We start from the raw sequence: 25566 nt of genomic DNA, 5'->3' as shown, positions 1-25566 counted from the left end.
TAAATGTATAAACATGTAAATATTTTCAAAATATATACTGTGTGTGCAATGACACAATACAACAGTACAAAAAAGACCCCCTTTTCCATCAGTTGCTGCATGGACAGAATGGCTGTAGGCTTCAACTCCTGAGAAAGATAAAGAGAGTGAGAGAGAGACAGAGAGAAAATTAAATAAGAAAAATTAGCTTTAACATGTTCAATTGTAATATATACAAACCCGATACAACATTGTTAAGTATATAAGAGCAATACCCACCAACTGAATGGTCTCCCTTCTTTCCTCAACTGTCTGTCAATATTTCTATTAAATTCTTTAACTTTCATGAAATAGTTATCAGAGAACAATCACTGTTGGGTTAACAGAAATATCAGTAACAAAAGGGTGCACTGGGCATTATGCAAAAATAATTCATATTCTACTTGGGTTGAGAACACCCTATGGGCACCCATGGTGCAAAAACAATTATTTTGAGGAAATTGATACATTTAAGATAAAGATACAATAATTTGCAGCATTATTAAAAGATAGTAAAGATGAATAAACGTGAACATTGTCAAAGCACCACCGAATGCTCCTCAGATCCCTGTAACTAACCAAATCCATAAAATCGCTTCATATTGGCCATGCAGAACATGACAGAAACTAACACATGAAAACCATGGACTGTATGTGGTGTAGACCTGCAGATTAACTATTAAAACTGCCAATCGTCTCATTCATAACTGCAAAACAATGCCAAAACTGTAGGCTAATAACAAATTGTGGTGCAACCAGGCAGTCAGCACAGTTTAATTATGAAAGATGATTTATACTTAACTAACATGGTTAAAAAAAAGAGTATTAAACAAGTTTTCACACTAATACAGTAAGCTACAGGTAAATCTGACACATCTCACATCATCAACATGCTTTTATCATCTTTTTAAGTTTAATTAATGTGCTGGCTAGATTTACTTATTACAGTCATTAAGTCAACAAGGTTTAATTAAATCATGGCCACGAATTAAGAACGTCGTAATAATTAATAAAACTAGCACACAAATTCTTAATTCGTGGGAATTAATTATTAATTTATAGTAAAGCAGCTCTCACTTTGGCTATGTAAACTTTGCATCATTTTAACATTATAAAATAAAACTTTAAAAAAATCAGTATTCACACTTTGATTGCTGTCCATGTCGTCCATATTATATTGGTGTTCTTGGTTATCCAATTCGGTAGGTGGCGCTGTTACAAAAAACTAAGGTCCTGGAAATGCGATCCTAGAAATGCTGAAACTGCAGCCTCCGGTTGTGCAGGAACACCCTTCTCCCCTCCAGTGTGTATTTTACAAACTTTTTTTTATTTATTTATTTAGCTAGTACTGTGCGTATTTAAGTGTGAGAAACATAAAATAAATATATGGTTGAAAACATTGAAAAGTTTTGATGCATGGCAAGTGAGTGCGTCTGTCTCCGGCTCAGCTCCAGCCAAAGCGCGAACGCAGATTTGAATTTAGCAGCTGATGATGTGCACTTTTAATCACACCGGTGTCATCGTATCAAATCTAAAAATATCATTAGGCTATTTTTGTTTTTTGGAAGCTGCGCTCAAAATCCTCTTGGTTCAAAACTCTTTGTTAGGTTTGAATAGGCCTAACGCCTCTGACTGTATGTCATGGGAGAAACAGTCACACATAGGAGTAGCCTAGAGCTGCACAAATCTGGATAAATTGAAAACCACAATTTTGTATCATGATTCTGAACAGACAAATAAACAAAATAGCATGTAATTTACTAGGTTCTGACAAAATATTAATTGCTGCAGTCTATTTATTTATTTATTTTTTATTTGAATTATTTATTGCAAAATCTGCACCTCTTCTGTGGGTAATATTATGTTCATAATCATCCTTAGTCTACTCCGTGAAGTCAAGCAGCTGAAGTTAATGTGCAAATATTACTGGTGAACTAAATATGCAAGACTAGTCTTACACTGTTTATAACACAGGGCATTCATCCTTTGCTGGGCTGCTTAAAAAAAAAAAAACAGGCACCAAAACATCACTGGGGTTGACCGATCCCGAATCACATTAGTGGACCAACTGAAGTGATTAACATCTTGCATCATTTGCTTTTATAGTTTGCACATGTCTTCTAAAAAAGCATAGGTTATTTTATTTAAAACCCTTTGTTTTGTGTGTGTGTTTTTGTGCAACCCAGCTCCTGGGACAGGACAGTCGCAACAACCCAGCGGTTGTAATGAGCATGGATATTTTGCATCCTCTTCAGGTGGCTAGGGGTTTACTTTGGTAAAATATAGGTTTGTGTATGTTTTATTTAATCTATAAAACAGTTTCTTTGCTGTAAATCATTTTATTTAATGCAAAGCAAACTAAAGGGATGTCATGTCCTAAATAAGTCACATTGGTATTTTCGCAACCATTTTTCTAGAACATTTTAAGTTTTGAGGATTTAATTATAAGTAGTCTACTTGTTAATGTACGAAGTAAAAAAGCTAGTATTTTTGTAAACAAACAACCAAACAATAAGGGAAAATGAAAGAAAAGAGAGAAGTCGCTATTGTTCTACATTTCTGATTAAGTAGGCTATGAAGCTTTCCCTCCCCTCACACATACAAATCAGTATCCACCAATTACGGAAGTAGTTTATTACTGTGGAAATAAAACCTACAAAACCTGCAGCTGGCATAGATAACACGCATATCTAATTTCTTACTTTTATTATAATTTTATATTAAAATGGGATAAAGTCAGTGACATTATCATTATTATGTATGTTTTTTCATGAAATATATGCACGCTACAGGTCAGCACAAACATCTTTCATTGGTGCGTGAGGATGGGGGTCCACCAAATGAGGTGCCGGATCGGATCCAGATCCGACTTGTTCCGGCACAAAATAAGCCCTCGGATGTGTGTCAATATAACGGAAACGTGCATTTCTTATGTTGATAATGTTAATCAAACAACAAAAGATAAATAGACAATCACTCACTGCTCTTAACTAACTTCTGTAGCTTTAATATGTATTTGTGTATATTCAAACAGCCATACAGTTTTCACAAGCACGGTAAAGTACTGTTAATTAGGTAATTTGCATATTTGTATTACAGTCATTAAGTCAACAAGGTTTAATTAAATCATGGCCACGAATTAAGAACGTCGTAATAATTAATAAAACTAGCACACAAATTCTTAATTCGTGGGAATTAATTATTAATTTATAGTAAAGCAGCTCTCACTTTGGCTATGTAAACTTTTGCATCATTTTAACATTATAAAATAAAACTTAAAAAAAATCAGTATTCACACTTTGATTGCTGTCCATGTCGTCCATATTATATTGGTGTTCTTGGTTATCCAATTCGGTAGGTGGCGCTGTTACAAAAAACTAAGGTCCTGGAAATGCGATCCTAGAAATGCTGAAACTGCAGCCTCCGGTTGTGCAGGAACACCCTTCTCCCCTCCAGTGTGTATTTTACAAACTTTTTTTTATTTATTTATTTAGCTAGTACTGTGCGTATTTAAGTGTGAGAAACATAAAATAAATATATGGTTGAAAACATTGAAAAGTTTTGATGCATGGCAAGTGAGTGCGTCTGTCTCCGGCTCAGCTCCAGCCAAAGCGCGAACGCAGATTTGAATTTAGCAGCTGATGATGTGCACTTTTAATCACACCGGTGTCATCGTATCAAATCTAAAAATATCATTAGGCTATTTTTGTTTTTTGGAAGCTGCGCTCAAAATCCTCTTGGTTCAAAACTCTTTGTTAGGTTTGAATAGGCCTAACGCCTCTGACTGTATGTCATGGGAGAAACAGTCACACATAGGAGTAGCCTAGAGCTGCACAAATCTGGATAAATTGAAAACCACAATTTTGTATCATGATTCTGAACAGACAAATAAACAAAATAGCATGTAATTTACTAGGTTCTGACAAAATATTAATTGCTGCAGTCTATTTATTTATTTATTTTTTATTTGAATTATTTATTGCAAAATCTGCACCTCTTCTGTGGGTAATATTATGTTCATAATCATCCTTAGTCTACTCCGTGAAGTCAAGCAGCTGAAGTTAATGTGCAAATATTACTGGTGAACTAAATATGCAAGACTAGTCTTACACTGTTTATAACACAGGGCATTCATCCTTTGCTGGGCTGCTTAAAAAAAAAAAAACAGGCACCAAAACATCACTGGGGTTGACCGATCCCGAATCACATTAGTGGACCAACTGAAGTGATTAACATCTTGCATCATTTGCTTTTATAGTTTGCACATGTCTTCTAAAAAAGCATAGGTTATTTTATTTAAAACCCTTTGTTTTGTGTGTGTGTTTTTGTGCAACCCAGCTCCTGGGACAGGACAGTCGCAACAACCCAGCGGTTGTAATGAGCATGGATATTTTGCATCCTCTTCAGGTGGCTAGGGGTTTACTTTGGTAAAATATAGGTTTGTGTATGTTTTATTTAATCTATAAAACAGTTTCTTTGCTGTAAATCATTTTATTTAATGCAAAGCAAACTAAAGGGATGTCATGTCCTAAATAAGTCACATTGGTATTTTCGCAACCATTTTTCTAGAACATTTTAAGTTTTGAGGATTTAATTATAAGTAGTCTACTTGTTAATGTACGAAGTAAAAAAGCTAGTATTTTTGTAAACAAACAACCAAACAATAAGGGAAAATGAAAGAAAAGAGAGAAGTCGCTATTGTTCTACATTTCTGATTAAGTAGGCTATGAAGCTTTCCCTCCCCTCACACATACAAATCAGTATCCACCAATTACGGAAGTAGTTTATTACTGTGGAAATAAAACCTACAAAACCTGCAGCTGGCATAGATAACACGCATATCTAATTTCTTACTTTTATTATAATTTTATATTAAAATGGGATAAAGTCAGTGACATTATCATTATTATGTATGTTTTTTCATGAAATATATGCACGCTACAGGTCAGCACAAACATCTTTCATTGGTGCGTGAGGATGGGGGTCCACCAAATGAGGTGCCGGATCGGATCCAGATCCGACTTGTTCCGGCACAAAATAAGCCCTCGGATGTGTGTCAATATAACGGAAACGTGCATTTCTTATGTTGATAATGTTAATCAAACAACAAAAGATAAATAGACAATCACTCACTGCTCTTAACTAACTTCTGTAGCTTTAATATGTATTTGTGTATATTCAAACAGCCATACAGTTTTCACAAGCACGGTAAAGTACTGTTAATTAGGTAATTTGCATATTTGTATCTAATGGTCTCTCTGAGGGCTGATGCAAGCTTGACTGACGTGACCTGCCAGAACTAACGCTATGCTTGATTAATTAATCGCCACATCCTGTAATTATTTAGATACAATTTTTTAATCGATTGACAGCCCTAATATAAATATATTAAATATTAAATAAATATATAGTATAATATATAAATATATAAAATAATATTTTACAAATTGTTTATAAGTACTTTTTTACTGTACACTTACAAAGTATTTTTAACAATTATAAATAGTAAAGAATCGTGCACTTTAGGTTACTGTGGCAGAAGTACAGCAGACTGGTAGGTGGCAGTGGTCTTAGCACAGATACTGCAGATGGTGTTTTTCATCAGAAAAATCCTACACAATATATGGAACAGGGGTCTCCAAACTCAGTCCTGGAGGGCCGGTGTCCTGCGGAGTTTAGCTCCAACCCTAATTAAACACACCTGAACCAGCTAATCAATGTCTTATAGGCATGCTAGACACTTGCAGGTGTGTTGAGGCAAGTTGTAGCTAAACTCTGCAGGACACCGGCCCTCCAGGAGCGAGTTTGAAGACCCCTGGTCTAGGAACTCATCTACCTAGAGGATACAAGATTATGAACACTGATAGTGAATTAACAAACTGAAATCTTGCAATAAACTAATATAAAATTCACATGCAGCACTTTGGGAGAAATGCACTTTATTGTCAATGTTAATACATACACACTACTGTTTAATATGTAGCAGAGTCTAATCTTTTTAACTAGTCAGGCACAACAACTTTCAAAGAATGTTGGTGTGGTATCTCATCCCAGCAGCTGTGCTGAGTCAAGAACAATGCTTTTAGAAAAAGACAGAAAAGAGGAATTAGGCTATGATTAGGCTGGATATTTGATTTTGCATTTTGAAAATGCAGCACTAGTGAGCAAAGCTATAGTGAAAAATGTAAAGGACAATGCTCTGGTAAAGCATTCTGCTTTCTTTGTACTATTATTCAGAGAAAACATTCTCTGAACATCTCATTAAACATATTTCATTTTCAATATAGACACATTTTCAAGTGCACAAGTATACAACAGTACTTAAAAAAAACAAACAAAAAAAAACAACACTGCTCACAGCAGAGGACATGTACGATCAAGCTCACAAAGACACAGACACTCTGCACTCTAAGTGGACACCTTTGTGACAACATGCATACACTCACACACACGCATTGTGACAATAAATAGTAGTTCACAGCAGTAGAGTGAAACTAAGACAGTGTGGATAGCAGACGTGGTACAGATCACCCATTTGACTTAACATGTGATGCCCACCACAGTGGTCAGTGGGGCAGTTCTTGAAGCAGCTCTGATGCCAGGTGGCTGATGTGGCACCATGCCTCCTGAACATGCCGTGACTCAGTAGTACGGGCACACACGGCAAACCGCAGAACAAACTTGCCTGCCAGTTGGCACGGTACCAGATGGATCTTACGTGCATTGTTGATCCTCTTCAATAGAGTTTCATTTAATTCATTGGAGCCCTGCAGGGTTTAACACACAGCTCAGTTAGGATATTTTGTAACTGCTCACTGATCTAAAAAATGTGCTAACAAAGACACTTGACTCAAGCAAGTCCAATATATTTAGCATTACATTATAATTATTTGGACTGTGTTTAAGTAAATCAACCAGCAAAATATATATAATGGTTTTTATTGTTAATTAAAATGAACTAAAATAAATATTAATTGAAATAAAATAAAATACAAAAATATATATATATATATTTCAACATTTTCATTTTGTTTAAGCTGAAGTATTCAAATAAAAAAATAAAATTTAATTAAAAAAAATATGGTAAGAGTTAGTTTAGGTCACCAATTCTCACTATTAACAAGTTGCTTATTAGCATGCCTATTATTGATATATTGGCTGTTAATTAGTACTTATAAAGTGCATATTCTGCATGACCATATTCTACATCCCTAACCCCACCCAAAACCTAACTTAACAACTTCCTTACTAACTATTAATAAGCAGCAAATTAGGAGTTTACTGAGCCAAAAGTCGTAGTGAACGGTTTGTTAATAGCAAGAATTGGACCTTAAAACAAAGTGTGACCAAAACTATACATATTTAAAACAATGACAAAAACACAACAAAATATCTACAACTTTAAAATTAAAAAAGAATATTTTTTTGTACATTTGCCTGAATGTAGATAATTGCATTTTAAGTTTGCAAAATGTAAATTAACATATTGGTAAGTTTTTTCTCCAAAATATTTTTTTATCAAATGTGTATTATGTCTTGTGGTAGCAGAGCTATAGCTACTGGTTATTATTATTATTATTATTATTATTATTATTATTATTATACACTTTGTTGTTGCAATTACTATCAACACAATTTTGTGTAATTTGTGCTGGTCTCTTTGTACATAGTTGGAAATTAAAATCAGTAATACTGCAATTTTCCATAGTTAACCACCTCCGAGAGTCAGTCTATTACAACCACAGGAAGAAATGGGTTTGTTTCTGTAGGAAGAATGTTTTTCTCTGACCTTGAGTCTAAAGCAGACGAGGCCCAACACTACATCTGCTGAGATCTCGAAGCGTTGATCAGCTCTCACCAAAGACTCAAACTCTTTGGCCAGCCCTACATGCTGAAACAAAATGAACAATGCATTTTAGACATGCAATTAGGCACCTAATTTGTGTAAAACTGACACAGCAACATTGTATGACTAAATTATCATTCATCATGTAAATAAAGAAATAATTAGTGGATGGATGTATGGATGGATAGTTAGAAGGAAATTGTTGTGAAATGTGAAATATATCCCCAAAACTGTAACCCAACAGATCAGAAACAAAATAAATTTAGTTTGAACTGAATGTCAGCCATACAACTTTCAAAGATAATAATAATAATAATAATAATAATAATAATAATAATAAATAAGACTAAAAAAGAGAACAGAACTTTCATCTTTGGGTGAAATACAATCTTCATTTATACCAGCAGAGGGCAGCCTGTAGATTAAAATAAGCAACCAGAGCAGAGAATTATCATGTGCTAATCATGCAGAATAAATGGTTCTAAACAGATTAAGTTTATCAGTAATAATTTTTTCAATGCTGATTACTGGAATCAAATCTGACCACACAATTTCCTCATTCTCAGACAGTTATTCCTTATGCTATACTGTCCAGCAGTTGAGAGCTGACCGTTAAACCTGAGTCAATCAGAATGACTGAAAAAATAAGAAGTACAATCTTTATTATATTCTACTAATTTTATACTAACAAGAACATACAAAGAGTTTAAAAATAGGTTCTGTATGCTCTATATTTCTCAACAAACATATAGTGCATGTGCAGAACAGAACATATAATGAAGATGTCTTAAAGAATAAAAGTGCACTGATTTGCATCATTCAAAATAGACTGTGGAGCCAAATAAGATGTGACTGGCAAGGCTAACTAGATTGACAGCATGGATTAAAGGCATTTACCTTGCGGATGTAGGCTTGGAGACCTTTGAGTCCGTACATGCGAAACACAAACCATATCTTGAGAGAGCGGAACCTACGACCCAATGGGATCTGCCAGTGCTGAAGGGAGATGAGATGAGATATGACATATGAACTGTGCTCACATAATTAAACATGAATCACAGACACAAACACAGGCACATACACCTCTGAATATACAGAAAATTGTAATTCTTATACAAAAAGTGACTGTCTCCTTCTCTCAACACTTATATTTGACTTAAATACACATTAAAATACTTGTTTCTTCCTATATAAAGAACAATTGAGTACACAGAGGTAAATAACTATCGATGAAATTATACATTTCTTTTGGTTTTGGTTTATACATTGGTTTTGCTTCAACACCAAAATTTATATTGTGCAAAAACTTTGCAAGTATACATGTCAACATATTCTATTAACCCTATCCATAACCTACGTTTAGAACCATATTTATTTGTCTATCCTAAATATGTATCATAGTTATTCACTGCTGTTAGCGACTCTATCACAGAAAACGTCTCAGTTACGTATGTAACCCTCGTTCCCTGAAGGAGGGATCGAAGACGTCACATCGGTGACCGACGAATTGGGATCTCGCTTAGAGAGACCAATCCACTTCGAGTGTAAACTGAATGAGCCAATGCACATTGGCATGCGATGATTGCATGCAGCTGCCGCTGATCACAGCGTGAGCATATAAAGGCAGCCGGTGCAACGCATACCAGGTTTTCGCTCAGGAGTCAAGCCGGTGACCCGGCCGCTCAGCGATGGTACAGTAGCCATGGCGACGGGACGTGATGTCTCCGTTCCCTCCTTCAGGGAACAAGGGTTACATACATAACAGAGACGTTCCCTTTCAGTTGGTCACTCCGAGTCACGTCGGTGACCGATGAATTGGGATCTCTACCAAAGCGCTATGGATGCTGCCCTTTCCAGTGTCCTGTTTGAGCCACCTGCACCCCTTTGTGGTGTAGACCGGGGCTCGCAACAAGAAGACCAGTCAACAGAGACGTTCCCTTTCAGTTGGTCACTCCGAGTCACGTCGGTGACCGATGAATTGGGATCTCTACCAAAGCGCTATGGATGCTGCCCCTTCCAGTGTCCTGTTTGAGCCACCTGCACCCCTTTGTGGTGTAGACCGGGGCTCGCAACAAGAAGACCAGTCACTGTTGTCATAGCACTACCCACTCAGTGAGATTAGATAACACTGGGAAAACGTACCCATTCCACTTGGAACAGAAATGTTGCAGAAGCCCCATCCTTCCCGAAAGAGGTTTCGGTAGCATATGACATCCGTTTAGGTGCATACGGAAGATTAGAGGTTATTGTAACCCTCATGGAAATGGCAGAAATCTGCCAGGGAAACACGGCCTCTTATTCTATACCGTGGACTTTACACATATGGGAACCACTTAGGCCTCTACATATGGAACCCAGCCCTCTACCGGTTCTCACGGATTCAGCGATTGAGGGCCTGGCGCCGGACGTTCCGCCACATCTGGCTGCCGAGGGGACTGAGGAGCTCGACAGGGCCTACAGTACAGTACAGGGGGTTGCCCAGCCTACAAATATCTGTCAGCGGGGCACCACGAGTCAGCGCCTAGGAGGATGCAACACTCATAGTAGAGTGAGCTCGCAAACTGAGCGGGCAGGGCACACCCTGTGCCTGATAAGCCAGGGTGATGGCATCCACAATCCAGTGGGCCATCCTCTGCTTAGAGACAGCATTCCCCTTCTGCCGGCCTCCGTAACAGACAAAGAGCTGGTCTGAGGTCCTAAAGCTCTGTGTCCGGTCTACGTAGCATCGCAAGGCTCGGACGGGACAAAGCAAAGCTAGGAATGGGTCTACCTCCTTCGGGGGCAGCGCTTGCAGGCTCACCACCTGATCCCTGAAGGAAGTAGTGGGAACCTTGGGCATATAGCCGGGCCGGGGCCTCAGGATTACCTGGGAGTCAGCCAGCCCAAACTCTATGCACGAATCGTCGACCGAAAATGTGTGCAGGTCCCCTACCCTCTTGATGGAGGCCAGTGCAAGTAGGAGCAGAGTTTTCATTGAAAGAAACTTTAGCTCGACTGACTGCAAAGGCTCAAATGGGCCCTGCTGTAGTGCATTGAGCACTAGAGACCGGTCCCAAGAGGGTATAGAGGAGGGCCGAGGAGGATTTAACCTTCTTGCCCCCCTAAGGAACCTGATGACCAGATCATGCTTCCCAACCAACTTCCCTTCCACTGGGTCGTGGTTAGCAGCAATCGCAGAGACATAGACTTTAAGGGTGGAGGGAGACAGCCTTCGCTCCAATCCTTGCTGCAAAAAGGAAAGCACGACCCCGATCGGGCATCTCCGGGGGTCTTCCCGATGAGAAGAACACCACTCGACGAACAGGTTCCACTTCAAGGTGTAAGCGTGTCTCGCAGATGGTGCTCTCGCCGAAGTGATGGTATCAACTACCTCTTGGGGTAGGTCACCAAGAACCTCCGCGTCCCGTCCAGGGACCAGCTTACACGAAGTTTCCAGAGGTCTGGACACGGGTGCCACAGGATGCCCCGTCTCTGAGTCAGTAGATCCTTCCTCAGAGGAATCTGCCAGGTTTGGGGCTGTCGCGAGGAGCATTAGTTTGGGGAACCCGGTCCGAGTGGGCCAATACGGCGCCACAAGCAGGACCTGCTCCTCGTCCTCCCTGACCTTCCACAGCATCTGTGCGAGAAGGTTCACTGGGGGAGATGCATACTTGCGCAGGCCCCGCGGCCAGCTGTGTGTCAGTGCGTCCGTTCCGAGTGTTCCCTCGGTCAGGGAGTAGAACAACTGGCAGTGAGAGGTTTCTGGAGAGGCAAACAGGTCTAGCTGAGCTGCTCCAAAACAGCTGGACCATCTGGGGATGGAGTCTCCATTTCCCCGGGATCGTAGCTTGTGACAGCTCGTCGGCCGTACGGTTGAGCAGACCCGGAATGTGAATGGTACGAAGTGACCTCAGAACCTTCTGACTCCAAAAGGAGGAGGTGGCGGGTGAGGTGCGACATGCGACGGGAGCGCAGACCACCTTGTCGGTTGATGTACACAATGGTCGCCATGTTGTCCATTCAGACCAGCACGTGCTTGCCTCGTAAGCACCATTTGAGACGGTTCAAGGCAAAGCGCACTGCTAACAACTCTAGGCAATTGATATGCCAGTGCAGTTGGGGGCCCGTCCATACCCCCGACACTGCGTGCCCGTTATACGTGGCCCCCCAGCCGGTGGTGGAGGCATCCATGTAAACCACAGCATGCCTGGAGACAAGTTCTAGGGGCACTCCTGCCCGGAGGAACCTTGGGACTCGGCCCCGAAGCCAGTGCTGGAGCAGTCTCATATGAAGCAGCCCTAGCGGCGCTAGCCGCTGCAGCTGCCATATGCCCCAGGAGCCTCTGAAATAGTTTCAGTGGGACCGCTGTCCTGCCCTTGAATGAATTCAAGCAGTTCAGCACCGACCGCACATTCCTCTGTGAGGCGTGCTGTCTGTTCGACCGGATCCAACTCCATACCGGGAAAAGAGATCCTCTGTGTCGGGGAGAGTTTGCTCTTTTCCCAGTTGACCTGAAGGCCCAACCAGCTGAGGTGCGAAAGCACCAAGTCCCTGTTTGCACACAACTGATGCTGAGACTGAGCTAGTATGAGCCAGTCGTTGAGGTAGTTGGGAATGCAAAAGCCCTGTTCTCTCAGGGGAACAAGGGCTGCCTTCGCAACTTATGTGAAGACACGGGGCGACAGGGACAGCCAGGAGGGCAGGACCTCGTACTGATATGCTCGTCCTACGAACACGAACCGCAGAAATGGTCCAGAAAAGATTGACACATTAAAGTACGCATCCTTTATGTCGATTGCGGCAAACCAATTTAGGTGACGGATGCACCCGAAGATACGTTTCTGCGTCAACATCTTGAAAGGTAACCGGCGAAGGGCCCGGTTCAAGACGCGCAGATCTAAGATTGGTCGTAACCCACTGACTTTCTTGGGTACAATGAAGTAAGGGCTGTAAAACCCTGTATTCATATCAGCTGGAGGGACCGGCTCTATCGCATCCTTCACCAGTAGGACTGCGATCTCCACACGCAAGACATGAGCATCAGCCGCCTTCACTGTCTTGAAGTGGATGCCACTGAACTTGGGGGGATGCCGGGTGAATTGAATCACATAACCGAAGCTGATGGTCCGCAGAAGCCAACGAGACAGGTTGGGTAGCGCTAGCCAGGCACCAGATACCATGCAAACGGGACCAGTGGAACCACCGCCGTACCCGCAGTGGGGCAGCAAGGTGGAACACAGGGACCTAACTCGGGCTGCTTGTGAGCGGACCGAAGAAGGTTCTGAGTGTGCAGTGCAACGCTTACCTGGTTCCACAGTTTGGCGTGAGTAGGGCCTTTGTTGATGTTCTCGAACCGCCTGCTGCTGCCTGCTGGCGATGGAGGAGGATGAGTGTGGTCCGGTGCTGGTCTGTCCATGACTCTCCATGCCCTCCTGGGACCCAGGGACAGAGAAAACCGCTCTCTCGTCGAGATTTCCCAGATTCTCCACCTGGCCCTCCTCCGGGGGAGGGAGAGGTGCCTTCACCATCCCCCAAAGAGCAGCTTCCTCCCTCTCTGGGTCATCCGTCCCGAGGCCTCTTGCTCTTTCGCTCACCGCCAGGTTTGACGGGGGCCAGGACGGGTGGGGCGGCCTGCCTATGCCCAGCTCCACTGCGCCGCCTGCTGGAGGCTACTGCGGATGCGGCGCGGGAGGAGGGGTGGAAGCAGCAGCTACCCGCTGGGGCAGGGTGTGACGACCCGCCTCAGTCTGCTTCTGTGCAGCCGATAGCTGCAGGGCCAAGCTCTCAACCACGTCGCCGAAGAGGCCGGTCTGGGACACAGGGGCATTAAGGAACCAAACTTTGTCGGCGTCCCTCATATCAACCAGACACAGCCAGAGATGGTGCTCCTGGACCACAAGGGTGGACATCACACAACCCAGAGAACTCGCGGTGACCTTCGTCGCTCGAAGCGCAAGGTCAGTAGCGGTTCGGAGCTCTTTCAGAACTTCCAGATCATGATTACCCTTGTGCAGGTCCCTCAAATGAACCTGCAGTAACTCCGTAGCGTGTAAGGCGGAGGCAGCTTCTCCACAGGCCGTATAAGCATCGCCGGACAGGCCAGACGAGTATGCTATCTATGACCTGGTGAGCTCCTCATGCACATCCGGGAAGAAAGGCACTGAGGCGGGGTGCTGAGAACCAGCGCGAGCCACCCCGAGAAACCAATCGTCCAACCTCATGGGGCCCGGGACGCGGTGGAGGTTTCCACTCGAGCCCTACCCTCTAGCCAGCCTGGGAAAGTATAGCCGACTTCTCTGGATCCGATTCAGGCCTTGCCACCGTGCCGGAGGGCGGCAGCGCAGCCGAATCTTCCTCTCCAGAGAGCTCTCCCTCCGATGCAGTGATCGACATCCGGTCATCGGGAGGAGCACCGAAGGATACCGCTGGTACACTCTTTGACGCTCTTTGGTATGCGTTCCGAGGAGCAGTGGTCCCTCGAGTGTTGGTTCCCTGAGGGGTTTGCCTCCACTGTAACCCTCAGACTGCCCGTGCTACTGCCCGAAGTAGTCCACGCCTGGCTGTCGCCAGGACGAACACTAGATCGCGGCAGTGGCCCTCAGCTCCGAGATGATCATCTTCCCGCAATGGGAACATGACTCATCCGCGAACGCCACCTCAGCGTGTTTAATGCCCAGACACGTGAGGCAGTGATCGTGACCCTCACCCGGCGCCAGGTAACGACCGCATCCAGAAACGCATGGGTGAAACGGCATCTTTAAAAAGACGATCCCTCATCTTTACAAAGACACACTTATTGTACTCTTTTAGAGAAATTGGCTCTTTTAGGGAAATGCTCTTTTACGTGCTGAGATGCACAGGGGAAACGGCCGTTTGCAGCACGACAGGGGGTAGTGCAGCCTGAAGTGCGCAACCCACTTGACACAGGAACGACCAACGCTGAAGCGTCGTCCGCCAACACAAAAAGCTCCTGAGAGCACGCTAGACTCGTCACACACAAAGCTGTTTGGTAGGAGCAGAACGATGTTGTCGCTCGGCTCCGAAGCGAAAAGCTGGTATGCGTTGCACCGGCTGCCTTTTTATGCTCACGCTGTGATCAGCGGCAGCTGGATACAATCATCGCATGCCAATGTGCATTGGCTTATTTAGTTTACACTCGAAGTGGTTTGGTCTCTCTAAGCGAGATCCCAATTCGTCGGTCACCAACGTGACTCGGAGTGACCGACTGAAAGGGAACCTGCAACCTACTTTTTTTTCAGCCACTGAACATCTGTACTAGATAATAACCTGTACTCACCTGTACTAGATAAGTTAGGTAGGTAATAATAATAGATAACAGATAATAACCTAATATAGGTCAACAGAGGTCATCAGCTGGCTAAACAAATATTATCTTAAAAACGCACACCTGCACACAAACATATTGCATGCAGTATACTTACTCTATAATCAGTGACAAGTCCTATGAATACAGAAAAAAGATTTAAATACTTAGCCATATCACACTAAAAAGCAAGCTCAGATGTAAATAATACCATGAGACAAGTACACAGCACACAAATTATTCTTTACAGATAGCAAACAATAAAATGTTCAAAAATAATATTGTTCTTTTTTCCACTGGCCAAGCCTGTTGTTAATTTAATCAGGAAGTAGTTCATGATGGAAATGGCTTGAAGGTGTGTATGCATATATGCACGTGTGTGTGTGTGTGTGTGTTGTGTACTGGGATGAGAGACAGGGCTGCTCTTTTGTTTTGCTGTCAGCACAATTACAATCGTCTGCACAGCTGCATGCTGCCCACAGACACATTACCAGAGGAACTGTCTTTGTTTAACCATGTTTAAATGCCCAACAAGCAACAGGGAGCTCATTGGTGGCTCATTTTTGAGGAAACAACAGAAATGGGAGATCAGATTATTGTTACTGCATTAGATATCAAAATATCAAAAAAGTGGCATCTGCAAACAAATAATCAGAGACTGTTTTTAGACATTTTACAATTCCTTGTACCCATAGTATAAAAGTGATTTTAGTGAATGTATAAATCCTGACTGAAATGCTGCCCTTTTAGACTACATGTTAACCGGCAGTCAACTGTAAAATATGTATTTATTTATTTATTTATTTTTCCAAAAATAAAAGTCACTTTGTTTAATAATGGAATAATTTTTAAGCGTCTTTGGTGTCCAAAAATTTTTTATGGTCAGTATTTTTGATATACATAACTTACAATATGTATGTGAAATACTGTATTATTGCCAAATAGACACACAAAAGCATATGCATGCAAAAAAATTACTCTTAAATCTACTTGAGGTCAGAGTAGCGGGTTAAAAAGCTGTTGTTTATCAGCACACAGAGGCTTACTGAACACAGCAGAGCACTAAGGTGAATAATCTGATCGAGCCTTCATTGTGACGTAAAATGGATGTCAGCACAAAACGTCATGTCTCATTAATGAGGATCATGGTCATCCTCTTTACACCTCATGCTAATGCACTTCAGTCTTTTATTAGTGTTATTATTGTTTATTATTTACAACAGTGACTGACAGTTTCCAGTGCTAAACTAACTGAAATGTGTAAGATTGTGTGAGCAATTAAAATATGAAGCAAATGCAGTGCAAAGTGCTGAGTGGTTACCTGACTCTTGGTGATCATGCTTCAGATAAAGCGGCTCCATTTTAAATGCTCCAATGATGTCTGATCTGTTCTTCACCCTGCACAGAAACATTTTCCTTCATCACAATGTAGAAGACAACAGTCAAACGATATTATTGTGCATACAGCATATATCATTATCAAATGTTCAGTAATCAATTGGTATTATTTCCAGACAGAAGTAATATGTCCCTAAATGTATGCAAATGCTTTATCTGAATTTTTAAACTAAGTTAGCGCAATATACCAATCAATAAGAGACAATGAAAAACAAACTATTATTCACAGTGTTTAAAGTTTTTGTGGGTCTTTGTTGACTGATTTGCCATAATACTAAAATACTATGCAGAAGTGAGGTAAGGTAATAAAAGACTGTTATTTCTTGAAATGAGTTGAATCAGGAGAATGTCAGTCAAGTTCTATTAAAACATTTACTAAAAGGGTATTATACATTGAGATACAATCACATTTTTCTCCACAAATTAACCTCTTTATATGTGTAGCACATCTATATGAATACATGCATCTATTTTATGTATTTACAGTACACTTATGGTCATTGATTAAGAAAAGTGCAGTTAGTTCTGATTTGTATTGTTTTCCGGTTCAAGGGTTCACTTTATTGCTATTCAGTCAAGACTGTTTCAAGATTTGAGGACACCACTCAGTTTAATTATGTTCTTTCTAATGTGATAAATTGGTATATATTCACATATACAGTACATTTTTAAAATGTGGCTGAGGTGTTGAAATATTTTTGGGTTCACTGTTTACCTTAACGTTGAAAAGTTGGGGTTGGTAAGGTTTTGTAATATTGCAACACTTCAAATAACTTTTCCCATTTTTATACAGCTATATAAATTTTATACAGCAAAGCTGATTTTTCAGCAGCCATTACTTCAGTCTTCAATGTCACATGATCCTTCAGAAATCATTCTAATATTCTGATTTGGTGCTCAAGAAACATTTCTTATTATTATCAATGTTAAAAACAGTTGTGCTTCTTATATTTTTCAACCATGATACATTTTTGGAGGATTCTGTGATGAAAAAAATACAAATAAACAAAAAAAGTGTTTATTTAAAATATAAATATTTTGTAACATTATAAATAGCTATACTTTTGATCTATTTAATGCATCTTGGCTGAATAAACATTAATTTATTTAAAAATGTGCATACATGCTTGTCTTGTATTTTCTCTCTCTATATAACCATGAATATTTTTGTTTGCCTGGTGCTGACTTAAAGGGCAGCTGGGACCGTTTCCTCTGTTGACTGATAAAGCCAACTAATAGATGTTGGGATACAGTAGATCAGGTCAGAGGATAAATTAAATATACTGACAGAGCCACTAAACACTTACCACATTGCTGAGCAGTCAAAGTTGACCAGGAGCCATTTATGAGGATTGAAATTGAAAGAGTCTGCAAACTAAAAGAGAAGCAAATTTTGATGTGATTTGTTGTGAACTGATGTATCTAACACTTACTCTTGAGAAAGGGGACAAAATATGCCACAAAATGTTCCTGCTATTGGTTAAATTAGTAACATTTCCATTCCATTACCATCAGAGACACTCTGCTGAGTTTTATAGATATTTAGTTTCTATCTTTCTTTATTGTGACCATGATATCTAAATGCAATTCAAATTGTTTGGGATTTTAAGATAATTTCCATCATTTTTAATAGGCCAGAATAGTATCTAGCAACACCAACAACAGAGGTGCCAATACAGTTGATAAAGCTAAAGTCCTGTATCTCAATTATTCATATGTTTATTCATTAAGTGATTGCTAGATTTGTCAATATTTATAATAAAACTAGTATTTACTATTAACTAATTATTAATCATTATTAACTAATAATATACTAGTATTTACATATTCATTCATTCAGTTTTGCAGACTATTTTATCCCTTAAATCGGTGCTAAAATAAAGAGTGTGATTTTGGAATATGAAAATAAATTTGGCTTGCTGAAAATAAAGATGAGTCATCTGTCAGCTACCTGCTAGCATGGTCTGATATGAACTACTTTCGACTCTGACGCAATAGCATATTATGCCTCAAACTTGCAATCAACTGCAGCATCTGTTCAATGAGCATTCGCAAAGAGCCACTATCTCAGAGTCTAATTTTTTTGCTCACTCTCCCCCTTCCAATATCCTTTCTATCCGACGCAATAAAGAAGGCAGACACTGCCATGACGGTTTGATTGTTGCCATGCTGAGTCCTGCCTGTCTTTCACTTCCTGGTAACCAACAAACAGCAGCCGGCTGTCATTCCGGTCAATAATAAAAAAAAAAAAACATTGTCTGTGCAGGGGAGCAGTCTTCACTATTGTTTGAACTAGTGCTGCTAATAAACAGTGATATTTCTTTAGCAAGGGAAAAAAGGAACTTATCTAAAGGTCTTCATATGCCTCAGGAAATTACTTTACCCTTATCATTGTGACTCCCAGCTGGACTCCATGACAACTCAAAGGACAATCAGGGATCTCTAATATCCCGCCCATTCCACAAGACATCGCTCATGCCAGCTCGCATCATTTGTGACATTTAAATATTTTCAATCACACACACATGACAACATCCTCAACACACCACTAAAGTAACAGGATCAATAGTTTGAGCCCAGCACAAATTGCTCTTCTGTTATCATTCGCGCCTCTCGGGGCTTCAGGAGCACCATGTATGAAGTGTGCTTAATAACACACTGTGTGATTTGAATGTTATCTTACCTCTATGCCATTCAGCAGGGGTCTAAACTCTGGACAGATAAATGCACTCCCAGCATACGCAGCATCAATGTGCATCCAGATTTTCTCTGCATTACCTAAACAATGGCAATGCTTCTATAAAAATATTCAACATATATATATTTGACTGCAACCACAAATAAGCTACAAAAGAAAATAACAATAAATGGTCTTACATATAGGGCCGAGCTCAGTGACACAGTCGAATGCACAGGATGGAGTTGTTCCCAATGTTGCACAAAACTAAGAGAAACATCCAGAAAATAAAATAGATGGATTATTATGTGTTGATTTTAATATTTAATGTACTACTTATACAAATACGTCCATCTAGACATTTCTTTATCCGAATCTAGAATGCTCAATGAAAAATGAATTTGAGCTATTCATTTTGATCACAAAAAGATGTGTTCCTGCTTGGTATGTCATTACGCTGTGATTCTTCTGACACAGGTCTGCCGGCTGAGCCTGGAGCTAATTTGACTAATGTGATTCAGAAAACATGCTCTCCAAACAGCATTAACCATCATGCAGACCGCAGGGGGATATGTTCAGAGAAAGAGCAAAGACAAATGTCCAATCTGTTCTCATTTCATGCTCTTTTTTGCACTTGATATAGATAGTGGCTGCAAGTTTGATGGTAAGGGTTAATCATTAAGATTTGAGAGCAAATTCTGCCACATTTCCTAGCATGATGTCAGGGTTAAAATAATTTCCAGTTGACTGGATTTTTTTTGTGTCAAAAAATACAAAAAATATGAATTACTGTACTCGAAACTATTGAAAATCCTATGTCTGACCATCAGTATTCCCATATATATTGTGTTACTAATTAAAACATTTCTAAACAAAAAAATATGTAGTTGGTTTGATGAATTAATTGGCTATATTATGCATTTCAAATGGACAAAGCAAAGTAGTGTTCCCATTCAGTCAGTCACGTTCAACGTTACGTCAGTGACTGACGAATTGGGATCTCGCCCGAGAGCCCAAAACAATTCTTAAGGTGATCACACTTTAGTTTGGGAACCAATTCTCACCATTAACTAACTATTGACTATGACTTTTGCCTCAATATGCTCCTAATTTGCTGGTTATTGATAGTTAATAAAGTAGCTGGAATAGGCATGATAAGCAACTAGTTAATAGTGAGAATTGGTCCCTAAATTAAAGTGTTACCCTTAAGACAATAGTTGTGCTGTTTAAGAGAAGCTTGTAGTTATTAGAGATGTACATACAAAAAATGGTATGAGTCCTGTGGCTCTGTCCTCTTCTAGAACTTTCTGCAGCGCATCTCCTCGTACAGAAAACTTATTGTCTGTGGGAATTTTCTTCATCCTTAATCCACCTATCAAACCTGCCCTCTCCACCGATGAGTGCGCCTGAAATATCAACAAAACACTGCCATATTATTTCTGAATTATTGATCTTGTTTCAAAAACATAACCAGTGATTCATGGTTTCCTATTAGACACACATATGCTGTAAGCACATTCATAAACAAGTGGCACTTCACAACTATACTGATACCTCAGAGACCCACTGCATGGCTCTTTCACATAGTTTGATATTTCCATTCAATGAGAATTCTTGCTAATCATCCCCAATAACAGATTCCTACTTACAGATGGGCATGATGCCATTGTCACAGTGCCTGCTGAATGGCCATTGCAGGCCATTATTCTAGGCTAAATATACCTCTGCGGCAGTCTTTCATCTGGGCTTGTTGTCTTACCTGATCAGACGAGTAGGCGACTAGTTTGGATATAATGTGTGTCTCAGATCGGTCAGGATGGTCAGCCTGGATCAGTTTGACGATTTTGGAACGAGCAGCAAGAAGAGCTATGAGAGTGGCTTCACTGGCAGTGCCCTGTACAAACCAAAACACGTTATATTTATTTATACTTGATACTTTGAACATGTACACCAAATGCTGCTGTTTATGAAAATTCAAAAGCAGCCTATATTGAGCAGGTCTCACAATTGGTAGACATGTTGAATATTACTTGAGACATTATTTCCCTCATCTTAAATATCACATTGAGCAAAACAAACCTCGATCAATATGCCCTGATGCTGCTGATTGTAAATGCAGCAGTGATGAATTTTCATCACCTCTCCAGCTCTGTTTTATATGTTCTCAAGGAGTGAATGAGAAGACTTCTACTCGAAACCCCTCAATACAGCTCATTGTGAAGCACGAGCTCTCTTTGATTTCCCTTCATAAGCCTGACAGCGCACACCCACGTCCTGATTACTAATGATTCAGTTTACTTTATGAGATCATCTGGAACACTGGAGCCACACTTGTGTTTTCAATTCCAAATTCTTTGATTAAATGCCATATTCACCATATTTAACCCTATCAAGCCTACTGTATCATATTTGACATGCAAATTTCTAAGGCTTCTAAATGATCAACATGATCAAAACTTTGCTAAAAACCTGTTTTAAACAATCTACTACATGCCTTTTGTCATCTGATTGATACTTATTTAGCAAGTAAAAGGCCTCTTATTAAAATCCTTTTAATTCTAAAAATGTTCAGATCACAATACATCGCAATCTTTTTGCTGGGAAATCTTTAAGTAAATAAAAGATTAGCTTTTATATTGTTTGTAGCATTTCAAGATGAGTGGACTGAAAATTTACTTATATAGATAATCTTTTTAGAAAAATAATGTTAAAATGCATTAAATATGATACGTCAGGCTTTTGAAGAACTTTGATTTGTATGTTTCAGTTGCATTGCATTATATGATTAGTGTGACAGCTGCATTTTATGTAAGTAGTCTGCTATTCTATTCTAAAGATCTCATGGATTTACATTACAAACACTGAGAATTGTATGTTTTTAGCCATAAAAATATCAGCATCTGCACCAAATTGCATATTTTTGCTCAGTTTGAATGAGATTGAGATGCTTTTGTCTCCTTTTTACCTCCTTGAGCATGAACTACACATTCCCCTATAAGCCATAAAAACACGATGTATCAAATATGATACTCAACAAAAACATGAAAACTTCTACATGTTTAGTTATACTTTCAGAATTGTCTTCTACTTCCAACTGTTCTCCTCCCTTCTCTATTATGCCCACCTTTGCTGATAGGCATTGTTTACAAACCAACAAACTCCATCATTAGTGCATGCTATCAGTGAAAAAAATGCCTGTTGCCATAGTGAGCTCTCTGAAAAGCCCAGAGACAAAAACCATTCAGTAGGAGGACACACACACTCCAAAGCGGCCTTAATGACAGAGCATCAAACCGACTATCATCAGTGGGCTTTCCATACACTGAGCTTCCTGTATTTCTCTCTAAATGGTCACAGCTGCTCAACTGCTACATCCATAGTGACAAAATGATCGCGGACCGCTCTCAACGCACGCCCTCCTGACTGTCTCCTCTCATGTGTAGCTGATGTCTTAAAAGGCAATTTCTACAGGACATAACAATTTCCAGGGCCTAGAGAAGAAATCAATGACAAACAAATTGTTGTGAGGGACATGTTTTTGATATTTGTTATTGGTCAAAATAAATTGCCCGTAAACATGGATTAAGGTTGCAGAGGTGGCATTAAAGTGGTTTAAAATTTTCACATTTTGACACCGGGCACAAGATCCTGATGGGAATTCGGATATGTAATTATTTTAAAACCATATTTTCAACATTTTACACATGTTGTGGACTTCATAATATGAATTAACCTTTGCGTAACAATAGATGCTTAAAGGTAATGTGCATTCACATATTTAGACATGTCTTGAATTAGAAATATATATATTTAATATCTTATCTTCGCCAAAGACCCCCAGCAGTACATGGACCCCCTTCATTGACCCTTGGTTAAAAACCATGTATATAAGTGATACCATATAGATCTTTATATAAACTTGCAATACTTGCAGATAAAATCTTCTTAATTATCTCACCTGGATGACCCCTCCCCCTCTGCCCTCTGTACCAGCAAGAAAATCTTCTGGTAGCTTCAGCATCTTTCCCAGCCAGTCCAGCATCACTGTCTCCAACTCTGTACAGGCAGGACTTGCTGCCTACAAAAATAAATAAGTTCATAAAATGAATTAATAAATAAAAACCTGCATCAGCCTACAAGATGAGAGCTTCAGATGTCATGAATGGAGGATGGATGGATGGAAAAGCAGATGGATGCAGAATTAACAGACCAACAGGTGGCTAAATGTATGTATGGATGAATGGATGGATGGATGGATGGAAAAGCAGATGGATGCAGAATTAACAGACAGACAGGTGGCTAAATGTATGTATGTATGGATGGATGGGCAGGCAGGTGGTTAAACAGATAAATGCAAAAATGGACAGACAGGTTGCTAAATAAGTGGATGGATGGATGGATGGATGGATGGATAGGCAGACAGACAGACTGGCAGGTGGGTTAATGGATGGATAGATGGTTCAATGGAGGGACAGACAGACAGACAACTGAATACGTGGATGGACAGAAAAAAAAACATTGGATGTATGGATGGAAAAGAAATGTATGTATGGATGGATGGATGGGCAGGCAGGTGGTTAAACAGATAAATGCAAAAATGGACAGACAGGTTGCTAAATAAGTGGATGGATGGATGGATGGATGGATAGGCAGACAGACAGACTGGCAGGTGGGTTAATGGATGGATAGATGGTTCAATGGAGGGACAGACAGATGGCTAACTGAATACGTGGATGGACAGAAAAAAAAACATTGGATGTATGGATGGAAAAGCAGATTAACGCTGGATGGATGGATGGGTGGATGGAAAAGCAGATGGATGCTGGATGGATGGATGGGTTTGCTAAAAACGGATGGATGGATGGATGGATGGATGGACAGACAGACTAGCATGTGGTTAAATAGATGGATAGATAAATAGATGGTTCAACGGAGGGACAGTCAGATGGCTAACTGGATGGATAGACAGATATGTGGATGTACAGAGAGAGAGAAAAAACATACCCAAGAGAATCCAATGCAGCCAATGGCCCCACACAGCATATCTGCCAGCATTGCAGGAAAAGAGTTGGCAGTAGGAAAGTATGCATAGAAGTACGGGCTGTGCCAGTGTGTCACCTGAAACAGTTCAGGAAACATGCAGAAACATTCCTTTAAAATTTGTCTTTAGTGTTCATGAAAACACTCCCAAAAGATAATTCTTTAAAAAACGTTTTCTACAGTAATATGTTTTCAAGCTAGTAGTAGATAGAGACTGATCTGTCAGATTTTGTTTGGCTGTTCTGTTGTTGTTCACCTTTGCTCTTTTGAAAAGGGATTATGACTTCAGTAATAGTGACATCAAGGTTTTTCGCTCAGAACGTTTAAGGTTAGATGAAATTATAAAGGCTAGATGAAATTATTCCATGTGTTTAGTGGAGGAGAGAGCTTGAGGCACTGTGTGTCTGTCTCTCTTGCAGGATTTTCCTATTGTGAGTCATTCATTAGCTCAAGCACACACTTTTAAACAACTATTACAACAAGACTTCTGAAAGGGAAAATTGGTCTAATTGGACACAGTCCCTAATTGGAAGGTTAACAGCATCAACTGAATTAAAGTGTTTGTTTTTTTCCCTCTGAGCTATGAAAGGAAGGGTTGGGGGAGGCTTTTCTCTGACCCCTGGTCAGAGTTTAATGATTCATTTCCTAACCATCAGATTCAAGCCCCTCAAAAGGTGAACTTTGAGCTTGTGTAATGAGAGAAAACATCTCAGGTTACTTATGTAACGTCTCGGTTACGTATGTAACCCTCGTTCCCTGAAGGAGGGAACGGAGACGTCACGTCGGAGGACCGACGAAATTGGGATCTCGCTTAGAGGGACCAATCTACTTCGAGTGCAAACTAAACGAGCCAATGCACATTGGCATGCGATTATTGCATCCAGCTGCTGCTGATCACAGCATGAGTATAAGTAGGCAGCAGGTGCAGCGCATATTCAGGTTTTCGCTGAGGAGCCGAGCCGGTGACCCGGCCGCTCAGCGGTGGTACAGGAGCTGTGCTCATGGAACCATGGTTACATAAGTAACCTGAGATGTTCCATTTCATGGGAACTTCGAACTGCGTCCTCTAGGGGTCGCTATGGGGTACGGTATACCCACGCGAAGGCCTAAGCTACATACCCCAAAATACTTACCTGTTAGAACCAGACTCCTGGGCCCGGGGTAGAGCTCAAGGCTTGGAATTAGGAATAGATTCCTTTAAGGGAATACGACCAAGAGCCTAGAATCATACTAGTCTTGGCCTGTCACACAGGGGCTACCGCACGTTTCTCTTTGTATGTGCTG

The 25566-nt window shown here is 40.5% G+C and overlaps 1 protein-coding gene across 2 annotated transcripts in view; it reads right to left on the bottom strand.

Annotated features, from left to right (window-relative positions):
* Positions 1-5918: 5918 nt before the first annotated feature.
* Positions 5919-25566, bottom strand: part of LOC107601670 (aromatic-L-amino-acid decarboxylase-like) — a 40991-nt gene continuing 21343 nt past the window's right edge. For both annotated transcript variants that reach the window (XM_016293925.1, XM_016293926.1), the window contains 12 exons: positions 24247-24360; positions 23201-23320; positions 21002-21136; positions 20505-20648; positions 19443-19509; positions 19249-19343; positions 17873-17940; positions 16489-16565; positions 15286-15305; positions 8762-8860; positions 7808-7909; positions 5919-6785 (listed from right to left, as the gene is read on the bottom strand). In XM_016293925.1, the coding sequence (XP_016149411.1) occupies positions 6585-6785; positions 7808-7909; positions 8762-8860; positions 15286-15305; positions 16489-16565; positions 17873-17940; positions 19249-19343; positions 19443-19509; positions 20505-20648; positions 21002-21136; positions 23201-23320; positions 24247-24360 (1242 nt within the window). In that variant the 3' untranslated portion in view covers positions 5919-6584. The remainder of the gene's footprint in view (positions 6786-7807; positions 7910-8761; positions 8861-15285; positions 15306-16488; positions 16566-17872; positions 17941-19248; positions 19344-19442; positions 19510-20504; positions 20649-21001; positions 21137-23200; positions 23321-24246; positions 24361-25566) is intronic.

The sequence above is a fragment of the Sinocyclocheilus grahami genome, unplaced genomic scaffold (genome assembly GCF_001515645.1).
Source record: "Sinocyclocheilus grahami isolate Dianchi unplaced genomic scaffold, SAMN03320097.WGS_v1.1 scaffold310.1, whole genome shotgun sequence".
Taxonomy (NCBI): domain Eukaryota; kingdom Metazoa; phylum Chordata; class Actinopteri; order Cypriniformes; family Cyprinidae; genus Sinocyclocheilus; species Sinocyclocheilus grahami.
Note: the sequence above shows the minus strand (reverse complement) of the source record. Positions and strands in the feature narration are given on the sequence as shown.